At 45.6% G+C, this 22,124-nt stretch overlaps 2 protein-coding genes across 4 annotated transcripts in view; one reads left to right on the forward strand and one right to left on the reverse strand.

Moving 5' to 3' along the window:
* The window catches only part of FBXO40 (F-box protein 40), a 36,882-nt gene extending 23,049 nt beyond the window's left edge, over positions 1-13,833 (forward strand). The window contains exons 2-4 of one of the 2 annotated variants that reach the window (XM_016941733.3): positions 4,082-4,114; positions 4,969-6,879; positions 10,220-13,833. In XM_016941733.3, coding sequence (XP_016797222.2) covers positions 4,112-4,114; positions 4,969-6,879; positions 10,220-10,435 — 2,130 coding nt within the window. In that variant the 5' untranslated portion in view covers positions 4,082-4,111 and the 3' untranslated portion in view covers positions 10,436-13,833. The remainder of the gene's footprint in view (positions 1-4,081; positions 4,115-4,968; positions 6,880-10,219) is intronic. The other variant, XM_016941734.4, reaches the window with a different exon arrangement.
* Positions 13,834-14,934: 1,101 nt separating this feature from the next.
* The window catches only part of HCLS1 (hematopoietic cell-specific Lyn substrate 1), a 29,695-nt gene continuing 22,505 nt past the window's right edge, over positions 14,935-22,124 (reverse strand). The window contains exons 7-14 of one of the 2 annotated variants that reach the window (XM_009446261.3): positions 20,756-20,866; positions 20,045-20,100; positions 19,346-19,415; positions 17,743-17,954; positions 16,600-16,704; positions 15,866-16,097; positions 15,641-15,718; positions 14,935-15,520 (exon numbers count right to left, since the gene is read on the reverse strand). In XM_009446261.3, coding sequence (XP_009444536.1) covers positions 15,384-15,520; positions 15,641-15,718; positions 15,866-16,097; positions 16,600-16,704; positions 17,743-17,954; positions 19,346-19,415; positions 20,045-20,100; positions 20,756-20,866 — 1,001 coding nt within the window. In that variant the 3' untranslated portion in view covers positions 14,935-15,383. The remainder of the gene's footprint in view (positions 15,521-15,640; positions 15,719-15,865; positions 16,098-16,599; positions 16,705-17,742; positions 17,955-19,345; positions 19,416-20,044; positions 20,101-20,755; positions 20,867-22,124) is intronic. The other variant, XM_063806159.1, reaches the window with a different exon arrangement.

Consider the following 22,124-nt stretch of genomic DNA (forward strand, 5'->3'; position numbering starts at 1 on the left):
GCACTTGAAATGTGGCTAACGTGACTGAGAAACTGAATTATTCATTTTATTGCATTTTGATTAAATTTAAATAGCCACATGTGGCTTGTGACTTTCATATTGAACAGTGCAGATCTATAGGTTTAGCAAGCATCACAGCTGACTCTGATGAACAATAGTGTTTAAGACTCTTAACAAGCCGTCCAGGTGATCCTTATGCTCACTTACTGGCAAGTAGTAGTAGGTAATCAACAAATGTTTGTTGAGTGGGTGAATGAGTGGAGGAACTAATAAATGAATGAACCAGACTATAATTTCCTTGTGATTTAAGGCTGTCTCTCCTGAAAAAGAAAATGTGGGGGACTGTTCCAGATTAAAGAGGCTAAAAAGACTTGGCAATCGAATGGAACAAATTGACATTAAAAGGATCCTTGTTCAAAAATGAGAGGTCTTAAAGCCAGACATAGAAAGACACATATTGCATGTTCTCACTCATATGTGAGAACTAAAAAAGTTGATCACATGGAGGTAGAGAGTGAATGATAGTTACCAGAGGCTGGGAAGGGTGTAGGGGATAGTAGGAGAGGGAAGAAGAGAGGTTGGTGAATGGATATGAACAGACAGAGAAAACAAGTTTTAGTGTTTGATAGCAGAGTAGGGTGACTATAGCTAGCAACAATGTATTGTGTATTTCAAAATAGCTAGAAGAGAGGCCTTGAAATGTTCCCAACACACAGAAATGATAAATACTTGAGATGATGACCTAAATATCCTGACTTGATGATTACAGATTCTATATGCATATAAGAAAATATCACATGCACACTATAAATATGCACAAATACTATGTATCAATTAAAAAATTTTGGGCCGGGCACGGTGGCTCACACCTGTAATCCCAGCACTTTGGGAGGCTGAGGCGGGCAGATCACGAGGTTAAGAGATCGAGACCATCCTGGACAACGTGGTGAAACCCCGTCTCTACTAAAAATACAAAAAATTAGCTGGGCATGGTGGTGGGCACCTGTAATCCTAGCTACTCGGGAGGCTGAGGCAGGAGAATCGCTTGAACCTGGGAGGCGGAGGTTGCAGTGAGCCAAGATTGCACCATTGCACTCCAGCCTGGGCAACAGTGTGAGACTCTGTCACAATAAACAACAACAAAATTAAAAAAAAAATAAAGTTAGAAGAAATAAGTTCTAGTATTTAGTAATACAGTAGAAAAATTATAATGAACAATAATTTATTGTATATCTCAAAATAACTAAAAGAGGCCAGGCATAGTGGCTCACACCTGTAATCTCAGCACTTTTGGAGGCCGAGGCAGGCGGATCACTGGAGGTCAGGAGTTCAAGACTAGCCTGGCCAACATGGTGAAACCCTGTCTCTACTAAAAACACAAAAATTAGCCAGGTGTGGTAGCGCCTGATTGTAATCCCAGCTACTTGGGAAGCTGAGGCAGAAGAATCGCTTGAACCCAGGAGGTGGAGGTTTCAGTGAGCTGTGATGTGCCACTGCACTCCAGGCTGGGCAACAGAGCAAGGCTCTGTCAAAAAAAGCTAAAAGAGAAGAATTATAATGTTCCCAACATAAAGAAAAGTGTTTAAGGTGATGGATATCCCAATTACCCTAATTCGATCATTCCATATTGTATACAGGCATCAAAATATTGCATATACCCCCAAAATATGTACAACTATTATATATCAATAAAAATGTTTAATAAATAAAAATATTAAAAATTTAAAAATAACTATACTAGACATTTTGGAGACAACTGGAGAAATGTGACTATAGGCATTTTACATGATATTAGAAAAGTATTTTTAGTTTTCTTAGGTGAGACAATATTATTATAAGTCTTTATTCTTAGGAAGTACAAGCTGAAGTACTTAGGGATAAAGCGTCTTATATCAGCAGCTTATTTTCTTTCCTTCTTGTTTTTTTTTTTTTTTTTTTGAGATGGAGTTTCGCTCTGTCACCCAGGCTGGAGTGCAGTGGCGTGATCTCGATTCACTGCAACCTCTGCTTCCTGGGTTAAAACAATTCTCCTGCCTCAGCCTCCCGAGTAGCTGAGATTACAGGCATATGCCACAGTGCCCAGTTAATTTTTTTTTTTTTTAATTTTAGTAGAGATGGGGTTTCACCATGTTGACTAGGCTGGCCTTGAACTCCTGATGTCAGGTGATCCACCCGCTTGGGCCTCCCAAAGTGTTGGGGTTATAGGCTTGAGCCACCGCGCCCGGCTGGCAACTTATTTTCAAGTGGCTCAGCCAAAACTGTGTGTGTGTGTGTGTGTGTGTGTGTGTGTGTGTGTGGTTGGGGGGCGGGGAGAGATTGAGAGAGACACAGAGAGGAGAGAAAGAAAGGACACAAAAATGGTAAAATGTTAGCAATTGTTGAATCTAGATAAAGTATATTTTGGTGTTCATTGTATGTATTCCTTCACCTTTTCTGTATATTTGAAATGTCTTTTTTTTTTTTTTTTAAGTTGGGGGAAATTTTACCCACAATGAATTGGCAAATTCTAAAGTAAAGTAAAATGGTTTTTTGTTTGTTTGTTTGTTTTTGAGACAGGGTCTTACTCTCTCACCCAGGCTGGAGTGCAGTGGTGTCATTACAGCTCACTGCAGCCTTGACCTCTCAGGCTCAAGCGATCCTCCCACGTCAGTGTCACTCTCAAGTAGCTGGGACCATAGGTGTGCACCACCATGCCCCGCTAATTTTTTAACTGTTTTTTTTTTTAGTAGATACAGGGTATCGCTATGTTTCTCAGACTGGTCTTGAACTCCTGGGCTCAAGCAATCAACCTACCTCAGCCTCACAAAGTGCTGAGATTACAGGTGTGAGCCATTGCGCCTGGCCAAATGTTAAACTTATGGATCTTCTGACATTTGGATGCTAACCTCCCCACTCCATCACAGACTAACACTGTGCTGAAATTACGTTACAAATTCTGTAGACCAGATATTGCAAACTGGCAACCTACAGATCCTATCTGGCCAGCATTCACATTTTTCCTTGGCTCAAATAGTGTTGTTTTAAATTAAGTTAGTTGTTAACATTTAAAATTCAGAGTATTTTTATTTCGATATATTATGTAGTAAAATATTTTGCATTGTGATGAAATATAAAATACTACTTTATAATAGCAAACATGTATAGATCACTGCCTGTGAAACAAGCACTGTTCTAAGAGTTTCATGTATATTTAGCTCATTTACTCCTTACAGCAGCACTATGGGATAGGTACTATTATTATCCTCTCTCTACAGATGGGGAAACTGATGAGCGAAGAAGTGAAGTAACTTTCCCAAAGTCTCACAGCCACTGACTTGTAGCACCAGGGTGGAAACCTGTGCAGTCTGCCTTCTAACCACTAAACCATATCACAACTCACAAAAGTCCGCATCCCCACTGTCTCTGGAAAAACCAGGTCTGGCAACACATTCCCACAAGGCATCAATTAACCAGGGCTGAGAAATTTCATTTCCCTGAAGGCAGGGCATTTTCTCTTTCACTTGCCAGAGTCTCCGTTCAGTCAACTTCTGGGACCTTTGGGGTTTTGACCCCTGCTCTAGCACAGCTGAATATACCAGGGGAAATAGCATGTTACAGATATTTCACAGACACCTATACACTGCCCCAGACAAAGTTAGATCTCAGACTAACCTCTAAGTGGACAGGAAGCCCCAGTGGAAGAGAAGATTAGAAGGTAACCTAGGCCAGATTGTGGGTAGCAGAGTGTTTAGAATGCCAGGATAATTGTCAGCAGACAATGGAGAAAGTTATAGGAAGCAGAAGTTAACATCCCATGATTGGTAATATGCCCTATCAGAGGGCAGTGGGGGTCACTGAAAATAACATGGGCCAGCATGGCCTGGATTACAAAGCTGATTCCATCACTTAGCAGCTGTGTGACCTTGGACAAGTTACTTACCTTCAAGCTTCTGTTTCCTTGACTCAAACATGGGGATAAAGACACCTCCAGGATGGTGGAAGGAATTAAATGAGATAGTGTGTGAAGTCTCTTTAGCCCCTATTAATATAGGTAACCTAACTGCTTTTCTTACTAATTATTTATATTCATATTTTCCCGTAGAGCTGAGAAGCAAGAAGAAATTGGGGCGCCATGGTAAGCACCAGGAGCTTATTGAAGCTTCACCATTGAGAGGTCCAGGTCTTCCTTCATTTATCCTGTAGCCCAAGCAGCTAGCAGACTTGCTCTTACGGTTTGATGATATTTATCAACTTTTTTCCAAACTAGAGATGCTGAACAGAACTTGGAAGAAATTGACACAGAGTAAGGGGAAAGCAGTTGAGAAGGATTTTTGAGCAAAGAGTTTAAGTGAAAATTTAAATAAAATAGTCAAAAAGCCAGCAATAATCTAAATGGCTAGCAATTCCTTCATTCAGCAAGCATTGAATAACCACAAAGGTCCAGGTCCCATGCTAGATGCCAGGGACATAAATGCGAGCAAAACCAGACATGGCTGCTGTCCTCCCAGCCCGCCCTCTGGTGGTAGTTGATTAAATGATAGCACACCCATATTCCGGAATGTTACACTGCCATTATGAAGAAAGTTTGTAAAGAATAACTAATAAAACAATCTAGTTTCTTGTTCTAATAGCAAGATAAAAAGCAGGATGAAAAGTTGTATTCATAGTATTATCCGTATGATATAAATAACCTGTAATCCACAACTCAAAAATAACAATTGTCAACAGTGTAGTCCATTATATTCAATTCTTTTTTTCCTATTCTAAACACATCTACTACATATATATAATAAACTATTGGAAAATTCTAAAAAGTACTTATAGTTGTTATTTCTGGATTGTGGGATTGTGATATTCCTTATATTTCAAGGTTTCTACAAAAAGCAGGTATAAACAGGAAATATGTCAATTAAAACACAGTCATAGACATGCATAGAGCTTCTCCTCAGTATTCATTTGTTTTCTTCCCCCTGTCCTTGGTGTGTCCAGGGGAAAGCCCGCAGATCCCCGCCAGGGCACCACAGGCATTGTGAGGGATGCTTCAACCGCCACTGCCACATTCCTGTGGAACCCAACACCTCCTGCCTGGTAATAAGCTGCCACCTGCTCTGTGGTGCCACCTTCCACATGTGCAAAGAGGCAGAGCACCAGCTCCTCTGCCCTTTAGAGCAGGTTCCGTGCCTCAACTCCGAATATGGCTGCCCTCTGTCCATGTCCCGCCACAAACTGGCCAAGCACCTGCAGGTGTGCCCCGCCAGCGTGGTCTGCTGCTCCATGGAGTGGAACCGCTGGCCAAATGTGGACTCTGAAACCACCCTTCATGAAAACATCATGAAAGAGACCCCCAGTGAGGAGTGTTTGGACACAGCCCTGGCCCTGCGGGATCAGAAGGTCCTCTTCAGATCCTTGAAAATGGTGGAACTTTTCCCAGAAACTAGAGAGGCTACTGAGGAGGAACCAACTATGAATGGTGAAACCAGTGTGGAGGAAATGGGAGGAGCAGTGGGTGGAGTGGATATCGGTTTGGTACCACATGGTCTGTCAGCAACTAATGGGGAGATGGCAGAGCTAAGTCAAGAAGAACGGGAGGTGCTAGCCAAAACCAAAGAAGGGATGGACCTGGTCAAGTTTGGCCAGTGGGAAAATATTTTCAGCAAAGAGCACGCAGCCTCTGCTTTAACAAATTCATCAGTGAGCTGTGAGAGCAAGAACAAGAATGACTCCGAGAAAGAACAGATTTCCAGTGGCCATAACATGGTAGAAGGAGAGGGCACTCCCAAAAAGAAAGAACCACAGGAAAATCAGAAGCAGCAGGACGTTCGTACAGCCATGGAAACCACAGGGCTTGCCCCTTGGCAGGATGGTGTTCTGGAAAGACTGAAAACAGCTGTGGATGCAAAGGACTATAACATGTATCTAGTGCACAATGGGCGGATGCTGATTCACTTTGGTCAGATGCCTGCTTGTACACCCAAGGAGAGAGACTTTGTTTATGGCAAGCTTGAGGCTCAGGAAGTTAAGACTGTTTACACCTTCAAAGTTCCTGTGAGCTACTGTGGAAAGCGAGCTCGACTTGGAGATGCCATGTTGAGTTGTAAGCCAAGTGAACACAAGGCAGTGGATACTTCAGATTTGGGGATCACTGTGGAGGACCTGCCCAAATCAGATCTCATCAAGACCACCCTCCAGTGTGCTTTGGAAAGAGAACTCAAAGGCAACGTCATCTCTGAATCCAGAAGCATTGATGGACTGTTCATGGATTTTGCCACACAAACATACAACTTTGAGCCAGAACAGTTTTCCTCTGGGACAGTGCTGGCTGACCTAACTGCTGCCACCCCAGGGGGACTCCACGTGGAGCTCCACAGCGAGTGTGTGACCAGGAGACACAACAAAAGCAGCTCTGCCTTCACTTTCACTTGCAACAAATTCTTCAGGAGGGATGAGTTCCCCCTGCACTTCAAGAATGTCCACACAGACATTCAGTCATGTCTCAATGGCTGGTTCCAGCATCGATGCCCCCTCGCCTACTTGGGATGTACATTTGTTCAAAACCATTTCCGTCCCCCAGGGCAAAAGGCAAAAGTAATCTATAGCCAGGAGCTCAAGACCTTTGCCATTAAGCCGGAGGTTGCTCCAGAGCTGAGCGAGGGAAGGAAGAACAACCATCTTTTGGGTCATGGAGGAAAAAGCCAGAATTCTTTAACCAGCCTGCCCCTGGAGATTTTGAAGTACATTGCTGGGTTCTTGGACAGCGTCAGCCTGGCCCAGCTCTCCCAGGTGTCTGTGCTGATGAGGAATATCTGTGCCACTTTGTTACAAGAGAGAGGAATGGTCCTTTTGCAATGGAAGAAAAAGAGGTATTCCCATGGAGGCACCTCCTGGAGAGTCCACAGAGAGGTAAGTAAACACTCATTTATTGATTGACTCATTCAGCAATTTTTTGTTTCATTTTTTATAGACAGGTTCTCTCTCTGTTGCCCAGGCAAAAGTGCAGTGGTGCAATCACAGCCTTGAACTTCTGGGCTCAAGTGATCCTCTTGCCTCAGTCTTCCAAGTAGCTGGGACTACAGATGTGCATCACCACTTCTGACTAATTTTTAAATTGAGATGGGGTCTTACTGTGTTGTGCAGGCTAGTTTTGAACTCCTGACCTCAAGTGATCCTCCCATATCAGCCTCCAAAAGTGCTGAAATTACAGGTGTGAGCCACTGTACCTGGCCTTAACAAATATTTTTAAAGGCCTTTTTTTTTGAGATGGAGTTTCATTCTCATTGCCCAGGCTGGAGTGCAATGGCATGATCTTGGCTCACCACAACCTCCACGTTCCAGGTTCAAGTGATTCTCCTGCCTCAGCCTCCCAAGTAGCTGGGATTACAGGCGTGCACTATCACACCCAGCTAATTTTGTATTTTTAGTAGAGACGGGGTTTCTCCATGTTGGTCAGGCTGGTCTCAAACTCCCAACCTCAGGTGATCCACCCGCCTCGGCCTCCCAAAGTGCTGGGATTACAGGCATGAGCCACTGCACCTGGCCTTTTTTTTTTTTTCTGAGATGGAGTTTTGCTCTTGTTGCCCAGGCTGGAGTGCAATGGCACAATCTCGTCTCACCGCAACCTCTGCCTCCCAGGTTCAAGCAATTCTCCTGCCTCAGCCTCCTGAGTAACTGGGATTACAGACATGCACCAACACGCCAGGCTAATTTTGTATTTTTAGTACAGACGGGGTTTCTCCTTATTGGTCAGGCTGGTCTCGAAGTCCCAACCTCAGGTGATCCACCCGCCTCAGCCTCCTAAAGTGCTGGGATTATAGGTGTGAGCCACTGCGCCCGGCCTTAAAGAGCTTTTTATGTGCCAAGCAAGGTACTAGGCATGGGAACAGTTGCTGAGAATAAGACTGACTCAAGGAGGTCAGTTTAGTAGAAAAGACAGACCTATAAACACATAAATAGCAATCCGGAGGGTAGTGCCTGTTCATCTGTGTATGTGTGCTGAATATCTTCTGTTTGCTCTCAAGACCCATTCTCCATCCTTCTCCACCCTGTCTGTCCCCCAGGAGGCTGACCTGGACAGATTGCCTCAGCTGGCTCCCTTACCCTCCATCTTCCAGTGGGGCTAACGTAAATGGAGCGTGTCAGCAGGAGATGGGAGGAAGGGAAGAATGACGTTGAAGTATCTATTCTCCTGGCTTCCCCCCTGCATGGTTCCTCCCCTTTGTGACACTTTGAGCAGGTGCTGTCCCTCCACTGAAGGTGCCTTTATCAGGTGGCTCTCTACACAAAATTACTCACTGCGGGATCCAACGACCTTCCTTCTTCTCCTTCAGGCCCAGGGCATAACTCTCTAGGTAGCTACTCACCCTGGATACTGCACTGTATCTCGTGGCTTTCCTATACCCTGCTCTCGTGTCTGTAAATCATTCCTTTAAAAAAAAATCTCTTCAAATTACCCAGTCTGAGAGTGCCGCCTGTTCCCGGCTGTGACTCTGATTGATACAGGAGGCCAACAAATCTCCTCAGTCCCATGTCAACTAATTTTTTAAAACAGTTTTTGCCTTTCATAAAGGCATTTTGAAATTCTAAATGAATTTGGCCCACTGATTTCCCCGGTTCAAGTGCTAATTTAATTGTTCAAAAAACACTCTGCTGTATAAATCAAAGAACCTTTCCCTTCAGAAATACCTTGTTCCTTTTCCCAGTAGGTCATGTTTGTTTAACTGTATTATAATTTCTACCAGCTTGTACCATACTGAAGTGAGGCACCTAATTCATCATATCCCAGTGCCTGTAGCATCCTTTCTCATGGTAAACCTGTTGGTACTACGAACCATGAATTTGTGATGCCCATTTAGGTCAATAATTCTATAATCTCACTGTTGAATTTCTTCCTAATATGTGGTATTTGCAAATTGACACTGGGGAGTTAGAGTTGTTTGCATCTATTTGTATTGATCATGTCTAAAACATTTTGTATGTTTTCCATTATTTATTCCTGAGCAGTCTTCCTCAAAAAGTAACCACAAGACTCTCTCTCTTGTATATGTGCCTGCATTCAAGTGTTAAAGAAACACTGATTGCCAACCAAGCACGTATTAGGAAGAAACATGAATGAAGACTAACACACTGCCTTCAGGAATCGTATTGTTTAAAAACGCCTAAAATCCGATGTAAATAATTTAATTTAGATACTAGAAATTATTTTTTGGCTCAAGTTTGTCCCCAATTCAATGATGACTGACCACTCTCAGATATTATTTGGGACGAGCTAATTTCCTTGCAGAAAGAAATAAAGAAAATTTAGTTGGGGCTAAAGGATACTCACATTAGAATGGATTTTTAAAGTAAAAAGGGAAACAGTTCTAAGATCTCAAAAAAACCACCTTTCCTACATAGCAACAAGGACAAGAAACTGTAGGTGAAGTAGTCAGGTTGAAAGAGTATTAGGCTATGCCTACTCACATAACCAGACTTGAAAACAGTGACTTTGCCATCACATCCCAGGTGGAAAGACCAGAGGATATTTCAGAACTCATAGAATTCTCCTATGGGGTTCCCACTCTAGTGAGACTCTTATGAGTTACAATACTTTAATTTCAAGCAACAGAAAATCAACCTAAAGTGGCATAAACAATAAAGGGAATTTATTGGCCTATGTAACTAAAAAGTCTAAAGGTAATGGCTTCAGGTAAGGCTTGATCTAACAGCTCAAAAAATGCCCCCAAATGACATCTCTTCTTTCTATTTTTTTACCTCTACTTCCTCAATAATGGCTACATTGTAAGATAGTGCTCACTCGGTGGTCTCTGGTGATTGCTGGCACCTCCTAGGACTTCAGCTTTGCAGTTCAAGCAGAGAAAGAAAAAGAGAATCTGCTTTTTGGTATCTCCAACAAAAGTTCTGGAATAAGAGTTGCACTGGTACTAATTGTCCTGATTTGAACTGTGCATCTACTTTAAAATTAATCACTTGCTGGTGGAGGAGCAAGGGAGAGTGTGTGTCAATATGCTGATTGGTGTTAGTGATTCTCACAACTACAGGGCTGGTTGGGAAGATTATTGGTTGGCAGGGGGAACTAGGAATTGGATGCTGGAGGAGGGGCTACCAAATGTCTGCAGGAGCCACTAAACACTCTGGAGTCTAAGAATATGAAGAACAGGAGGATATTTCCTTATAGTGCCCAAATAAAGCCAGCCAGAGGGTAACGCCCCTATATTCACCTTTGAACTTCTATCTTTCTCAACAGATCTGGCAGTTCAGCAGCCTCTTCTCCAAAATCAAGAGCTGGGAGTTTAATGAAGTCACCTCCATGTCTGAGCACCTGAAGTCCTGTCCTTTCAACATTGTAGAGCACAAAACTGACCCGATTCTTTTGACCAGCATGTGTCAGCCCCGTGAGCAGGCCCGAGAGAGCTTAGTCTCCACCTTTAGAGTCAGACCACGAGGAAGATACGTCTCCTAAAAATTCAGATGCCACTCGATGCACCCTTCTTGGATTTCTTCTCGGAGTTCCTGAAGTAGGACAGAGTGTGGTTTTGAGGACTCCCTTCTGTAAACTGCCTATTTGCTTATCAGGGTGTATTGGAACACGCAATGTCCTTCGAAACCTCAACACAAGGCCTAAGAATTTCCTAAGCCATGTCTTGTACCATAGTGCCACATTGATGACTTGTTTCCTTTTTTCTTTTCTTTTCTTTTCTTTTTTCTTTCTTTCTAAAATAGATTGGTCTGAGAAGAAAATAAGTAATTTGAGGCCATTTGGAAGATGGGCCCAATTTCTTAAGTGATGAGAGAGCACGAAATTCCATAACCAGTACAGGCCTGTGCTTTTACATGGGCTTTTTAGTTCACAAAGCACTTTCAAATTTATGGGACAGGAAATGCAGGATGGGACTAAGGTGCAGAGAGTTACTCCCCAGGGAACGCAGGGTGAAGGGAACAAAGCTGGAGGCTCTGGAGCTGGGTCTGTTTTGACGATCAAGTCCAGGGCTCATTTTGGTTATTCTACTGCCTCTAGGCCAGGGTAGTCCTAACACAGCCTGACATAGGAGAGCCCCTGGCTGAGCATGGCAGCCTTGAAGACACCACAGGCCAAAACATGAGGGGCAGAAATGGGATCACAGAGTCTGTTGTTAGAATCTTGGCAACATACAGCAGGAAAGCCTTGAAAAATGGGGAGTCCAAAGGAGACACCATATTTATGGAGAACATTAGGACAAAAAGTCACCGACTTACTTTGTAACATTTTAATAATGACTTAAGGGTCAAGATTTTTTTCTTCTGAAAATTATGTTCTGAGTTAGGCAGAACATAGGCATGGCCCTGGGCCACCCTGTGCTATCTGAAATGACCTCAATACACTAATGCCAACCTCAGCGTCATGCCAGAATGCACAGGGCAGCCCAGGGAGATCACACCTTTGGCAAAGTCCAGACAAGGCCCACTGCAGTTCCTATGGCGCCAGTCACCAGCTCCTAGACAGCACTTGGGTACCCCATTGGGGTCTTGGAGAGGAAGACATGTGAACATAATGGCTCCCTGAAATTGCTCCTACCCATCCATATTTCTGGTCATGCTTTCAGTCTGACAAAAATGGATGATACTGCTGTTTTTGGTAACAAACAGTGAATATTCATAAGAATAAAAGTAAAAGAAAAAAAGACACAGTAGAAACTGGCATCCCCTACAGCAGGGCTTCTTAGCTTTGGAATTATTGACATTTTTAAATGGATAATTCTTTTTTTTTTTTTCTGGGTGGGGAGGGGATGGAGTTCACTCTTGTTGCCCAGGCTGGAGTGCAATGACATGATCTCGGCTCACCGCAACCTCCGCCTCTTGGGTTCAAGCGATTCTCCTGCCTCAGCTTCCCGAGTAGCTGGGATTACTCGCCTGGCTAATTTTGTATTTTTAGTAGAGACGGGCTTTCTCCATGTTGTTCAGGCTGGTCTCAAACTCCCGACCTCAGGTGACTCGCCCGCCTTGGCCTTCCAAAGTGCTGGGTTTACAGGTGTGAGCCACTGCGCCCTGCCTGAACTGGATAATTCTTTGTTGCAAGGACTGTTCTGTGTACTACAGGATACTTGGCAGCATCCTTGGCCTATCCATTAAATGTCAGTAGCACCCCCACAGTGGCAACAATCAAAAATGTCACCAGACATTGCTAAATATCGGGGAGCAAAATGGCTCCCCGTTGAAAATCCCTAAAGGATGTCATACTAGTGACAATAAGTTAGGATATGCTTATTTTTTAGTACAGCAAAATCTTATCGCACATAGCTATCCACAATAGTTATGATTTAATGCAGCTCTTTATTTATGAAATAGGTTTTAGACGTGGTGATTTTAAGTTGGGAACCAGAAGGAAATGATTTGTTTGGTATGGCTTCATGTCCTTCAGCCACCCACAAGAATGTATCCTTTCAGCTCTCTTTGGTTATACCTGAAGCCAGGAGCGTTGAGTTATTAGCCTTGTGTTTATATTCCTCTCACTGTAATTGGTGTCATTTTCCCAGCAGTCCTAGCAGTCGTCAAGCAAGTGGGAAATAGGAAAAGAAAAGGACAGGCATTGTAGGGAAGCAGAGGATAAAGAATTTAGCCGACAAAAGAAACAATCTAGTCAATCTGGGTGCTTTTATTTCCTGGGTTCTCTCTAAACATGGCTCAGAGCTGGTGTAGATGAAGTAGGTGAAACCTCTGAAAAGAGTCTAGAAGGCAGTAGAGCAAGTCCCAGACCAGAAACGTGCTCATCTTTTCATCGTAATGTGCCACTCGGTACTATTTGGTAATGTCACTCTATTTTTCCTAACCCCATCCTTTGGTTTGTATTTCATATTTGTATATAAGGCACCATTTTCTAAAAATATGACTAGGGTGTGACCTAAGGTTTTATTCTGTGAAGATGAGTAACTGGAAAGAAGCTAACACTGCAGTGGGAAGGAAGGAAGAGAGTTGTCTAGGTGGTAGTTCGACGTGTTTTGAATCTAGTCCTTCCTACATGGAGGATAAAAGCTCCTGAAGTCCACTCTGGGTTTGTGATTTTAATAGAAATAGAAAGGGAAACTATAGACCAATGGAGATGAAAATCAGGGGCTATGGATGGATGGAGGAGAAATAAGGTGCTACATAGAGAAAGGAAGAGGGCAGAAGGCTTTCCCTTCCCAAACTGGGTGAGCTGGGGAAGCCTTGGTTCAGGAGAGTGGCACTGCCCACAACTGCTTTGTGGGTTGCGCACTTCCAGCCGCACTCTCCCCCTCCAGTTGCTGCCTTCAGAGCCGTACTGAAGCACGAGCTTCAATAAGACAAGCACACTTCATAGTGAGAGGGCAGCAGTACCAAAGCCTTTCAGAGAGACTATGGATTAGACAGAAATGATTTGTGAGAGGAAGCTGGAGTGAACAGCATGAACAGCGAGTGTTACCTGACAGAGGCAAGACAGCTAGAAGTGGCTTCAGATTTAGAAACAGCTGAGGGGAGCAAAGAGGGACTGTGTACACAGGGAGGGAGGATGTCTATGGGCAGAGCCCTTGGTGAGTATCATCACCAAGAAAGGCAGTCCAGAGTAGAGATCAGCCGAATATGGAGGCTGAGGTCTGTAGAACTGGGCCAGAGAGGACCTTGCTGCCTTAGTAGCATAAGGGTCTGGAAAAGAAGTTTCTATCTCACAACAAAGGAAAAAGTGAAAAGCAAGGTGGAACTTGAAGATACGTCACGAAAATCACTATAAAAGTCTGATTTATGTGTGATGTCAAATCAAACTGAAATGAAGAATGAGATTGAGTATATCTGTGGTGACTGACCTCTGTATACTAGAAACCTCAACATCTCTAGAAGAGGAAATAAAAGCTGCTTTGCACTCTGAAAGGCTAATTGGGTGAATCTTATAAGTTAGGTCTAGAGACAGATGTGTGATTCACAGGCATAGAAGTTGTCACTGAAACCAAGTGTGTATCATGAAGAAAGACCAGAGCACAAGCCTGAGACCAAACTTGTCCAACCTGCCTTATTGTGTTGTTGTTCTGTTTTGTTTTGTTTTAGGCTTTTAGCAGCCTGAAGCCATGGTTTTTAGTTTCTGTCTCTAGTGATAAGCAGAAAAGAGGAATGAGAAAGGGGCTTTACTGGCCCAACCAGAAACAGAAACTATGAACCCATGGCTGAATTCTCTCCCTTGGACACCCTGCTGGGCAGCTCACCAACTCTATGAAGCCCTGGAGCAACTAACTGTGGGTCTTAGCAACCATTCTAGCTCCTCCTTGATCCCAGTGCCTTCTCCATCTTTTCTTTCTTTCTTCTTTTTTTTTTTTTGAGACAGCTTCTCACTCTATCGCCCAGGCTGGAGTGCAGTGGTGTGATCACAGCTCACTGAAGCCTTGACTTTGACTTCCCAGGCTCAGGTGATTCTCTCACCTCAGACTACTGAGTAGCTGGTGCTATAGGCCCACAATACCATGCCCAGCCATTGCTCAGGCTGATCTGTTTTGGACTGGGTTTAAAATGCAGCCTAAGGAGGCCAGGTGCAGTGGCTTATGCCTGTCATCCCAGCACTTTGGGAGGCTAAGCGGGGGGCGATCATCTGAGGTCAGGAGTTCAAGATCAGCCTGGCCAACATGGGGAAACCCCATCTCTACTAAAAATACAAAAATTAGCCGGGCATGGTGGTGCACGCCTGTAGTTGCAGGTACTCGGGAGGCTGAGGCAGGAGAATCTCTTGAACCTGGGAAGTGGAGGCTGCAGTGAGCTGAGATCACGCTGCGGCACCCCAGCCTGGGTGACAGAGCAAAACTCCTTCTCAAAAAAAAAAAAAAAAGTTCAGCCTAAGGAAAAGGCCTAGTCTTTGACATCTAGGGTGCAGGGGAATTGGCAGTGGTAAGAGAAAGTCTCCTGGATATGCCTGGAAGAGGAAAGGTTGGAGCCTTAAGATTTGAGGCCATGAGGGCCACACAAAAAGTACTATTTACCTCAGCATACAGGTGAACCATAGTCTTACTTTATTTCGAATTTTAGGACTGAACAGAAAGAAGGTTCACAGATATTTCTTCAGGGAAGGAAAGTGGGCAAATAGCACAATGAGGCAAACCACACAATCTAGACGTACTTTCCCGGGTAAACAAACCGGGAAGCCCAGAGCTCACAGAGGAGGAGAGCAGAGCTTGGGGTGGCAGAGAGGTGTTCATTGGGAAGGAGTCAGGAACACAAGAGAAATGTTCATGAGCTCATCCAGGATAGAGAGGACTCTTGGGGAAGGGGACCTCCTTCCCCATGCTGTCTCTGCCCCAAGCCCTTAATGAAGCAGGAGAGGGAAGTCTGTCCAGAACCTCATCTGGTTAGACATTTGCAGCAGGAATAGGGAGGGGGTGGAGGCAGAGCCACTTTGGACATGGGAAATCACAGTTGCAGTAGACAGTGAGCTCTAGTCACTCCAGAAGCTTGACATAATTTGCAGGGAAGAGTCCAAAGTGGCCATGGCAACGTCCCCGCCACCAGCCCTCGTCCACCATCTCAATGTCAGTGATTACGTCGTCCGGATCAAAGGAAAGCTCATCACTTCCCTCTGGGGAGAAAGTTGAGGGGATATTAGAATGGTCAGACATGAATCTCTCTTTTCACATGTCCCCCTGTCTTATATCAGGGGCGTCCATGTACCAGGCTCCTCGGGCCACTCCCAACCTACCTCCTTGGTAATCATATAGAGCCACAGCTGAGATCCCCAGAGCCCCAGCCCCAGCCCCAGCCGGGCAGCCTGATGATCCTGCATAATGAGAAACACAAACATGGGATCATCAACATGAAGAAGGCAAACAGAGAAAGATCCTACTGGGGCAATAGAGAAATTCTTCTTCCTCTTACCCTCCCCTGGACATGACCAAATTCTCCTGCTTCTCCTTCCATCACTCACCAGCCAGAGCAGAAGAAAAAGAAGAATCTTCAGGCTCGAGCACCTCCTCATAGTCCCCCTCTGGTTCATCCTCCTGCTCATGCCTGTCCATCTCCTCAACGTCCTCATAGTCATTCTCAGGCTCGGGCTCAGGCTCGGGCTCAGGCTCAGGCTCTGCTTCGTACACTGGCTCTTCCTCCACCTGGAGGCCTTCCAGAGTCCTAGGGGGCAGAGCTGGGGGCTCCTCATTGTCCTGAGAAGAGACAGTGTGGAGCACTGTGACTTCCACTTTCCAGGAGGACTCAATGGAGGACTGATAAGACCCCCCCCCTTCACCACCCTGCCTCTTCTCCCCTCCACCCTTGCCTCCATCTAACAGCCTCTCCTGGGGAACACAGCCTTTCATCCATCTTCATTCTTCAATCTCCTCCCACACCCACCCACCCAAAACACATTCCAGAGACAATGGGAAGAGAATGTAAAAGGTGTGAGGGGAGGGAAGTAGAAAACAAGTCAGATTCTTTGGGAGACCAAGAAAACATTGAAGCAAGAGCACATTGTTGAGCTACCACAGCTAGGATAATCATCTATCCTAGTTTGCCCAGGACAGAGGAGTTTCCCAGAAGGCAAGGTCTTCAGTGCTAACACCAGAACAGTGCAAGGCAAACCAGGATAGTTGGCCACCCTGCACAGCCCACATTCCTAAGACTCGAGAAGATGGGGTGGGGGCAGAGAATCTTTGGGGGTTTGCTTACCTCCGGGAGAGTCTGCCTAATGGGCAGCAAGGGCACTGGGTGTTCCCTGCTGGTTCTCACAGGCTCAGACTCTGATGATGGAGGAGTCCCAACTGGAGGCCAGGCCTGTGGAAAATGAAGCATCTCTCAAGTAAGCAAGCCTCCATCTTCACTCTTTTTTTTTTTTTTTTGAGATAGACTCTCGCTCTGTAGCCCAGGCTGGAGTGCAGTGGTGCGATCTCAGCTCATTGCAACCTCCGCCTCCCAGGTTCAAGCGATTCTCCTGCCTCAGCCCCCTGAGTAGCTGGGATTACAGGCACACGCCACTATGCCTGGCTAATTTTTGTATTTTTAATAGAGACAGGGTTTCACTATGTTGGTCAAGCTGGTCTTGAACTCCTGACTTCCTGACCTCGTGATCTGTCTGCCTTGGCCTCCCAAAGTGCTGGGATTACAGGCATGAGCCACCACGCTCGGCCCATCTTCATTCTTTTTATTTTATTTTATGCATTTTTTGAGACAGGGTCTCACTCTGCTGCCCTGGCTGGAGCACAGTGAGATCATAGCTCACTGTAACCTCAAACTCTTGGGCTCAAACAATCCTCCTCTCTAAGCCTCCCAAGTAGCTGGGACTATAGGCACACACCACCATGCCCAGCTAATTTTTAAATTGTTTTTATAGCGATAGGGTCTTACTATGTTGCCCAGGTTGGTCTGGAACTCCTGGCTTCAAGTGATCCTCTCACCTTGGCCACCTCAAGTGCTAGGATTACAGGCATGAGCCACCACACCATGCATGTCTTCACTGTTACATTTACCAGGAACACCCTCTCCCACTCTCTGCCAATTCAAATGGAACTCATCCCTCAAGATGGGCTCCAGCCTGAAGTGACGGCCCCTTCCTCATAGTTCCTACAGCAATAATTGGCTGTGCTGGCTGGTGACTTGCTTTCTGTTGTACTATGTAAATCTTGAGGGTTTTTTCTAACATTCTGATAGGAGGTCCAATTACAGTCAGACTGAAGTCTTCTAAAGACAGAGACAACAGACCTTGCCTAACCCAGGGGAGGACTTTGCCTTATTTTCTGCCAATGGTTTGGACCCCTTAGGCTCCTGTCTGGGCAAGAGATCCTGGATGTGGATCCAAGAGGGCCAGGCTCTCACCTCTGAGGAGATTTTCTTGGGCAGTGGGGCCGGTACTGCTGGCTCTTCCATAGCTATCACTGGCTGTGGAGCCTCAGGGCTCATCTTTGTCACAGCCTTTCGCTCCTGTTGCCTCCTGGCCACCTGCTGTGCCTTCTCCTCTTCCTCTCGCTTCCTCTTCTCCTCAGCCATGGACTCAAATTTCGCCTTCAGCCCACGGGCACCACTAGAAGCTGCAGACACAGGCAAGAAAAATTAGGGTTGTCTTGGATTGGAGAGTGGGGAAGGGCATGGCACTTGAAGGAAGAAGGGGAATCGGTTAAATATCCGGGAGGAGGGATTTGTGGGACAGGATGGTAAAGAGGTATCGATAGAGGAACAAGGGATAATAGGAGGATGGCATAGCCCTGAAGCCTGGATTTTTATAAAGCCAGGCTATACGACCTAAGGCTCGTGTCTTTTTTTTTTTCTTGAGACAGGGTCTCAGCCCAGGCTAGAGTGCAGTGGTGCAGTCATGGGACACTGCAGCCTCAACCTCCCAGGCTCAAGCAATCCTCCTACCTCAGCCTCTGGAGTAGTTGGGACCACAGATGTGCACCACCACACCCAGCTAATTTTTGTATTTTTTGTAGAGAGGGGATCTTGCTGTGTTGCCCAGCCTCATCTTGAACTCCTGGGTTCAAGTGATTATCCTACTTCAGCATCCCAAAGTGCTGGGATTACAGGTGTGAGCCACCATGCCCAGCTGACTTGTGTCCTTTCTAAATTGTAAACTTTGGGCTTCCAACCAGCATCCTCCCCTGTCCATATTCCATAAATCTGTATACCTTCTTCGAGCCACCACTCATCCTCAACCCCATCCGAAACTCCTGTCCCTGTGTGTTCTTCCTAAGTGGTTCCTCACCAATGTTCCCACGCCACCCCACCCCTGTCCCAAGCCACACTGTGTTCTCTGCCTCCGATTCCTTCCCTGACGTCACTCTGTCTATCCACTTGACTTTCTCTTTTTCCTTCCTTCCTTTTTCTTTCTTTCTTTCTTTCTTTCTTTCTTTCTTTCTTTCTTTCTTTCTTTCTTTCTTTCTTTCTTCTTTCTCTTTCTTTCTTTCTTTCTCTTTCTTTCTTTCTTTCTTTCTTTCTTTCTCTCTCTCCCTCTCCCTCTCTCTCTCTCTCTCTCCTCTCTCTCTCTTTCTTTCGTGTCACTCTGTCACCCAGGCTGGAGTTGAGTGGCATGATCTCAGCTCACTCCGACTTCCGCCTCCTGGGTTCAAGTGATTCTCCTGCCTCAGCCTCCCAAGAAGCTGGGATTATAGGTGTGCACCACCATGCCTGGCTAATTTTTGTATTTTTTATAGAGATGGGGTTTCCCCATGTTGTCCAAGCTGTTCTTAAATTCCTGAGCTCAAGCAGTCCTCCCACTTTAGCCTCCAAAGTGCTGGGATTACAGATGTGAGCTCCGCCTTACCTGGTTTTTCTAGGAAAGACAGAATCTGGGAATATGAGGATAGGGAGCAGGTCTAACTCAGCTAATCTAGGTAGTTAAAGGCATGGAGGATATAGTCTGGGGAAGAAAAAGAATGAGGGAGAAGGAAGTGAGGTGCATGGAGAGTGAATCACTAAGCCTCACCGGCTTCTATGGGCGTCGTCTTCTTATAAGCTGTGGTCGGGGCCTCCATTTCATTGAAGCCGACAGCGCTCTGCAGGCAGGAGAACAGCATGTGTGTTGCGGGAGAGGGGCAAGGGTAGTGGTGACCTGGAGGCAGTATTGGGGGTTGGGGGCCACTATAGGAGGTATCCCTAACCATTGGATGCTCAACAGCTGGACAGCATGTTCCAATGTTGTTTTGTGGTAGAGAGGGGGTAAAGAAGTTCTTAAGTGCTGAGTTCAGCTCCCCCTTTCAGCAGCTCAGTGACCTTAGAATCTCACATCTCCAAGCCCAGTTGCCTAGAATGTAGCAGGGCCCCCTGGCCCATGCATGAGGAGGAACTAGTGTAGGGAGGACAGTGGCATGGGGTGGGAAGAGACTTAAGATTGGGTTAAGCAATGCCAAGAAATCAATACAATTTCCAGTCCAATACGACCTTTCCCTGCAGTTTACCTGTGCCTCTGTATGCCTCTCCCACTGTCCTCAAAGCTCAGGCTTTGGAAGACATGCCCCTTAGATGCTGAGGGCAGTCAGTGGGGACTGCAGGACGCCAGCAGGACAGGCTCTGTGTGCCCAGCACCACCGTCCCCTCCCTCTCCCAGCCTTCTTCACGCTCTTCTCTGCACACTTTCCTAAACTTAGGGAACTCTTCTTAAGACATTGGTGTTCTGGTGCTTTACCTTATCCACTCGGTCCTTCTGGATTCCATACTGGCCACCAAAGCCCTTGGCATAATCTGCAGGACAGAAAGTTCTGAGTTATAGGAGATCAAAATGCTGGGAATGGGTGGTGAGAAGAATCAGTGGGAAGAAAAACAGGAATGTGGAAAACAAATGTAGGAGGAAATGTGAGAATCAGAGGATAGAGGGAGGCATGGATGGGAAGAGAGGGAAACAGATGGGGAAAAAATCTTGGAGCGAATGGAGAAGACAAAGATGGAAGTAGGGAAACATGGAAAGCAGAAAGCGACAGATAAGGAAAAATGTAAAAGAAATAGGAAAAAATACAGAGAGCACTTCAGCCATCCGTATGGGTTCCAGGGAAGCAGTAAACCTCTTTATCCTCTGTGAGGACAGCAGAGATCCCTCTAAGACTCATGGCAAACCATCTTCTGACCATCACCCAGCTTGTCTGTCCTCATTCCTTCCTCAACGCCCCCTTCTCTCTCACCTCCCTCCTAGGCCCTGCTCTTAATCCTTCTGTTTTCCTCTCCATCTCTCCTCTCTCCCCTCACTACCACCACCTGTCCCCACACATGTGCTTACTGCCCTGGCACCCCCTGCTCTGCACATCTGCCCTCTGTATTCTGGGGCCCCCGGGTGAGCTTCCAGAAAGGAAGGAAGGAGATCCCTGTGCTATCTGTGACCTTCCCCCTTCCAACCCCAACTCACCTCTCTGGGACTCGTGTTTCTCCGTCTCTCCCTTGTAGTCATATCCCAGAGCTGCTTTGTCCCATTTATCCTTCTCCACCCCGTACCGGCCACCAAAGCCACGAGAGTAATCTGTGGTCGAAGGAGCAGTCATGAGAGCCCACCCTTAGGCTCCAGCACACAGGGAAGCGCTGGAGAAGAGAGGTCAGCAGGAATGGGTACAGAGTGTTAGGGGCCTGGGAAAAGAGCAGGGCTTGAATACAGGGGAATTAAAGAGAAGCCATGTCTTAAGTAGTCTTTTAATTGAATATTGCTTACTTTTTCCCTCTCTTCTCTCATTTCCATGCCAAGATGAGAAGAACATTCCCATTTTCTCCCTTCTTCTTCAAGAAGGGGCAAGTATAGAGAGTGAGGAGATTGCAGAAAAAAAAAGGCAGATACTTGAAATGTATGCCTTTCCCCTACTCCCATATAAGCACATAGAAATGTCAGATAAAACATAACAATTGTGTTTTAAAGAGTGAAGCTCAGGCCAAGCACGGTGCTCATGCCTGTAATCCCAGCACTTTAGGGGCCGAGGCAGGTGGATCACCTGAGGTCAGGAATTTGAGACCAGCCTGGCCAAAATGGGGAAACCCTGTCTCTACTAAAAAATACAAAAATTATCCAGGCATGGTGATGTGCGTCTGTAGCCCCAGCTACTAGGGAGGCTGAGACAGGAGAGTCACTTGAACATGGTGGGTGGAGGTTGCAGTGAGCCGAGATTGCACCATTGCACTCCAGCCTGGGTGACAGAGCGAGACTCCATCTCAAAAAAAAAAAAAAAAAAAAAAAAAAAAAGTGAAGCTCAGAAGAAAGGAAGGGAAAAAATCCTGGCTCCAGAAACCAGAGACAAAGAGATGAATCAAAGCTGTGTGTGTGAAGATAATTATGAACTGACACCACAGAAAACCCAAGGGCATTTTTGGGGGATTTTTTTGTTTTTGGAGGTAGGGTCTTGCTCCTTTGCTCAAGCTATAGTGCAGGGTACAATCATGGCTCACTGTAACCTTGAACTCCTGGGGTCAAGCAATCCTCCTGAGTAACTGGGACCACAGGCATGTGCCACCATGACTTGCTAATTAAAAAAAAAAATCTGTAGTGATAGGATCTCACTGTGTTGCCCAGGCTAGCCTTAAACTCCTGGGCTCAAAGGACCCACCCACCTCAGCCTCCCAAAATGCTGCAATTACAGGTGTGAACTACCACACCTGGTCAGATTTTAAATTCCAAATGTAATGAATAGGGATTAGGATCGAGGCTCTGTGATTCTAATTTCCATTTAAGAATGGGGGAGGAGGGAAGAAAGCCAGAAACGAAGCTCTGTCCACTCCTATAAGAGAGTGCTAGA

This window comes from Pan troglodytes, chromosome 2 (assembly GCF_028858775.2).
Source record: "Pan troglodytes isolate AG18354 chromosome 2, NHGRI_mPanTro3-v2.0_pri, whole genome shotgun sequence".
Lineage (NCBI taxonomy): Eukaryota > Metazoa > Chordata > Mammalia > Primates > Hominidae > Pan > Pan troglodytes.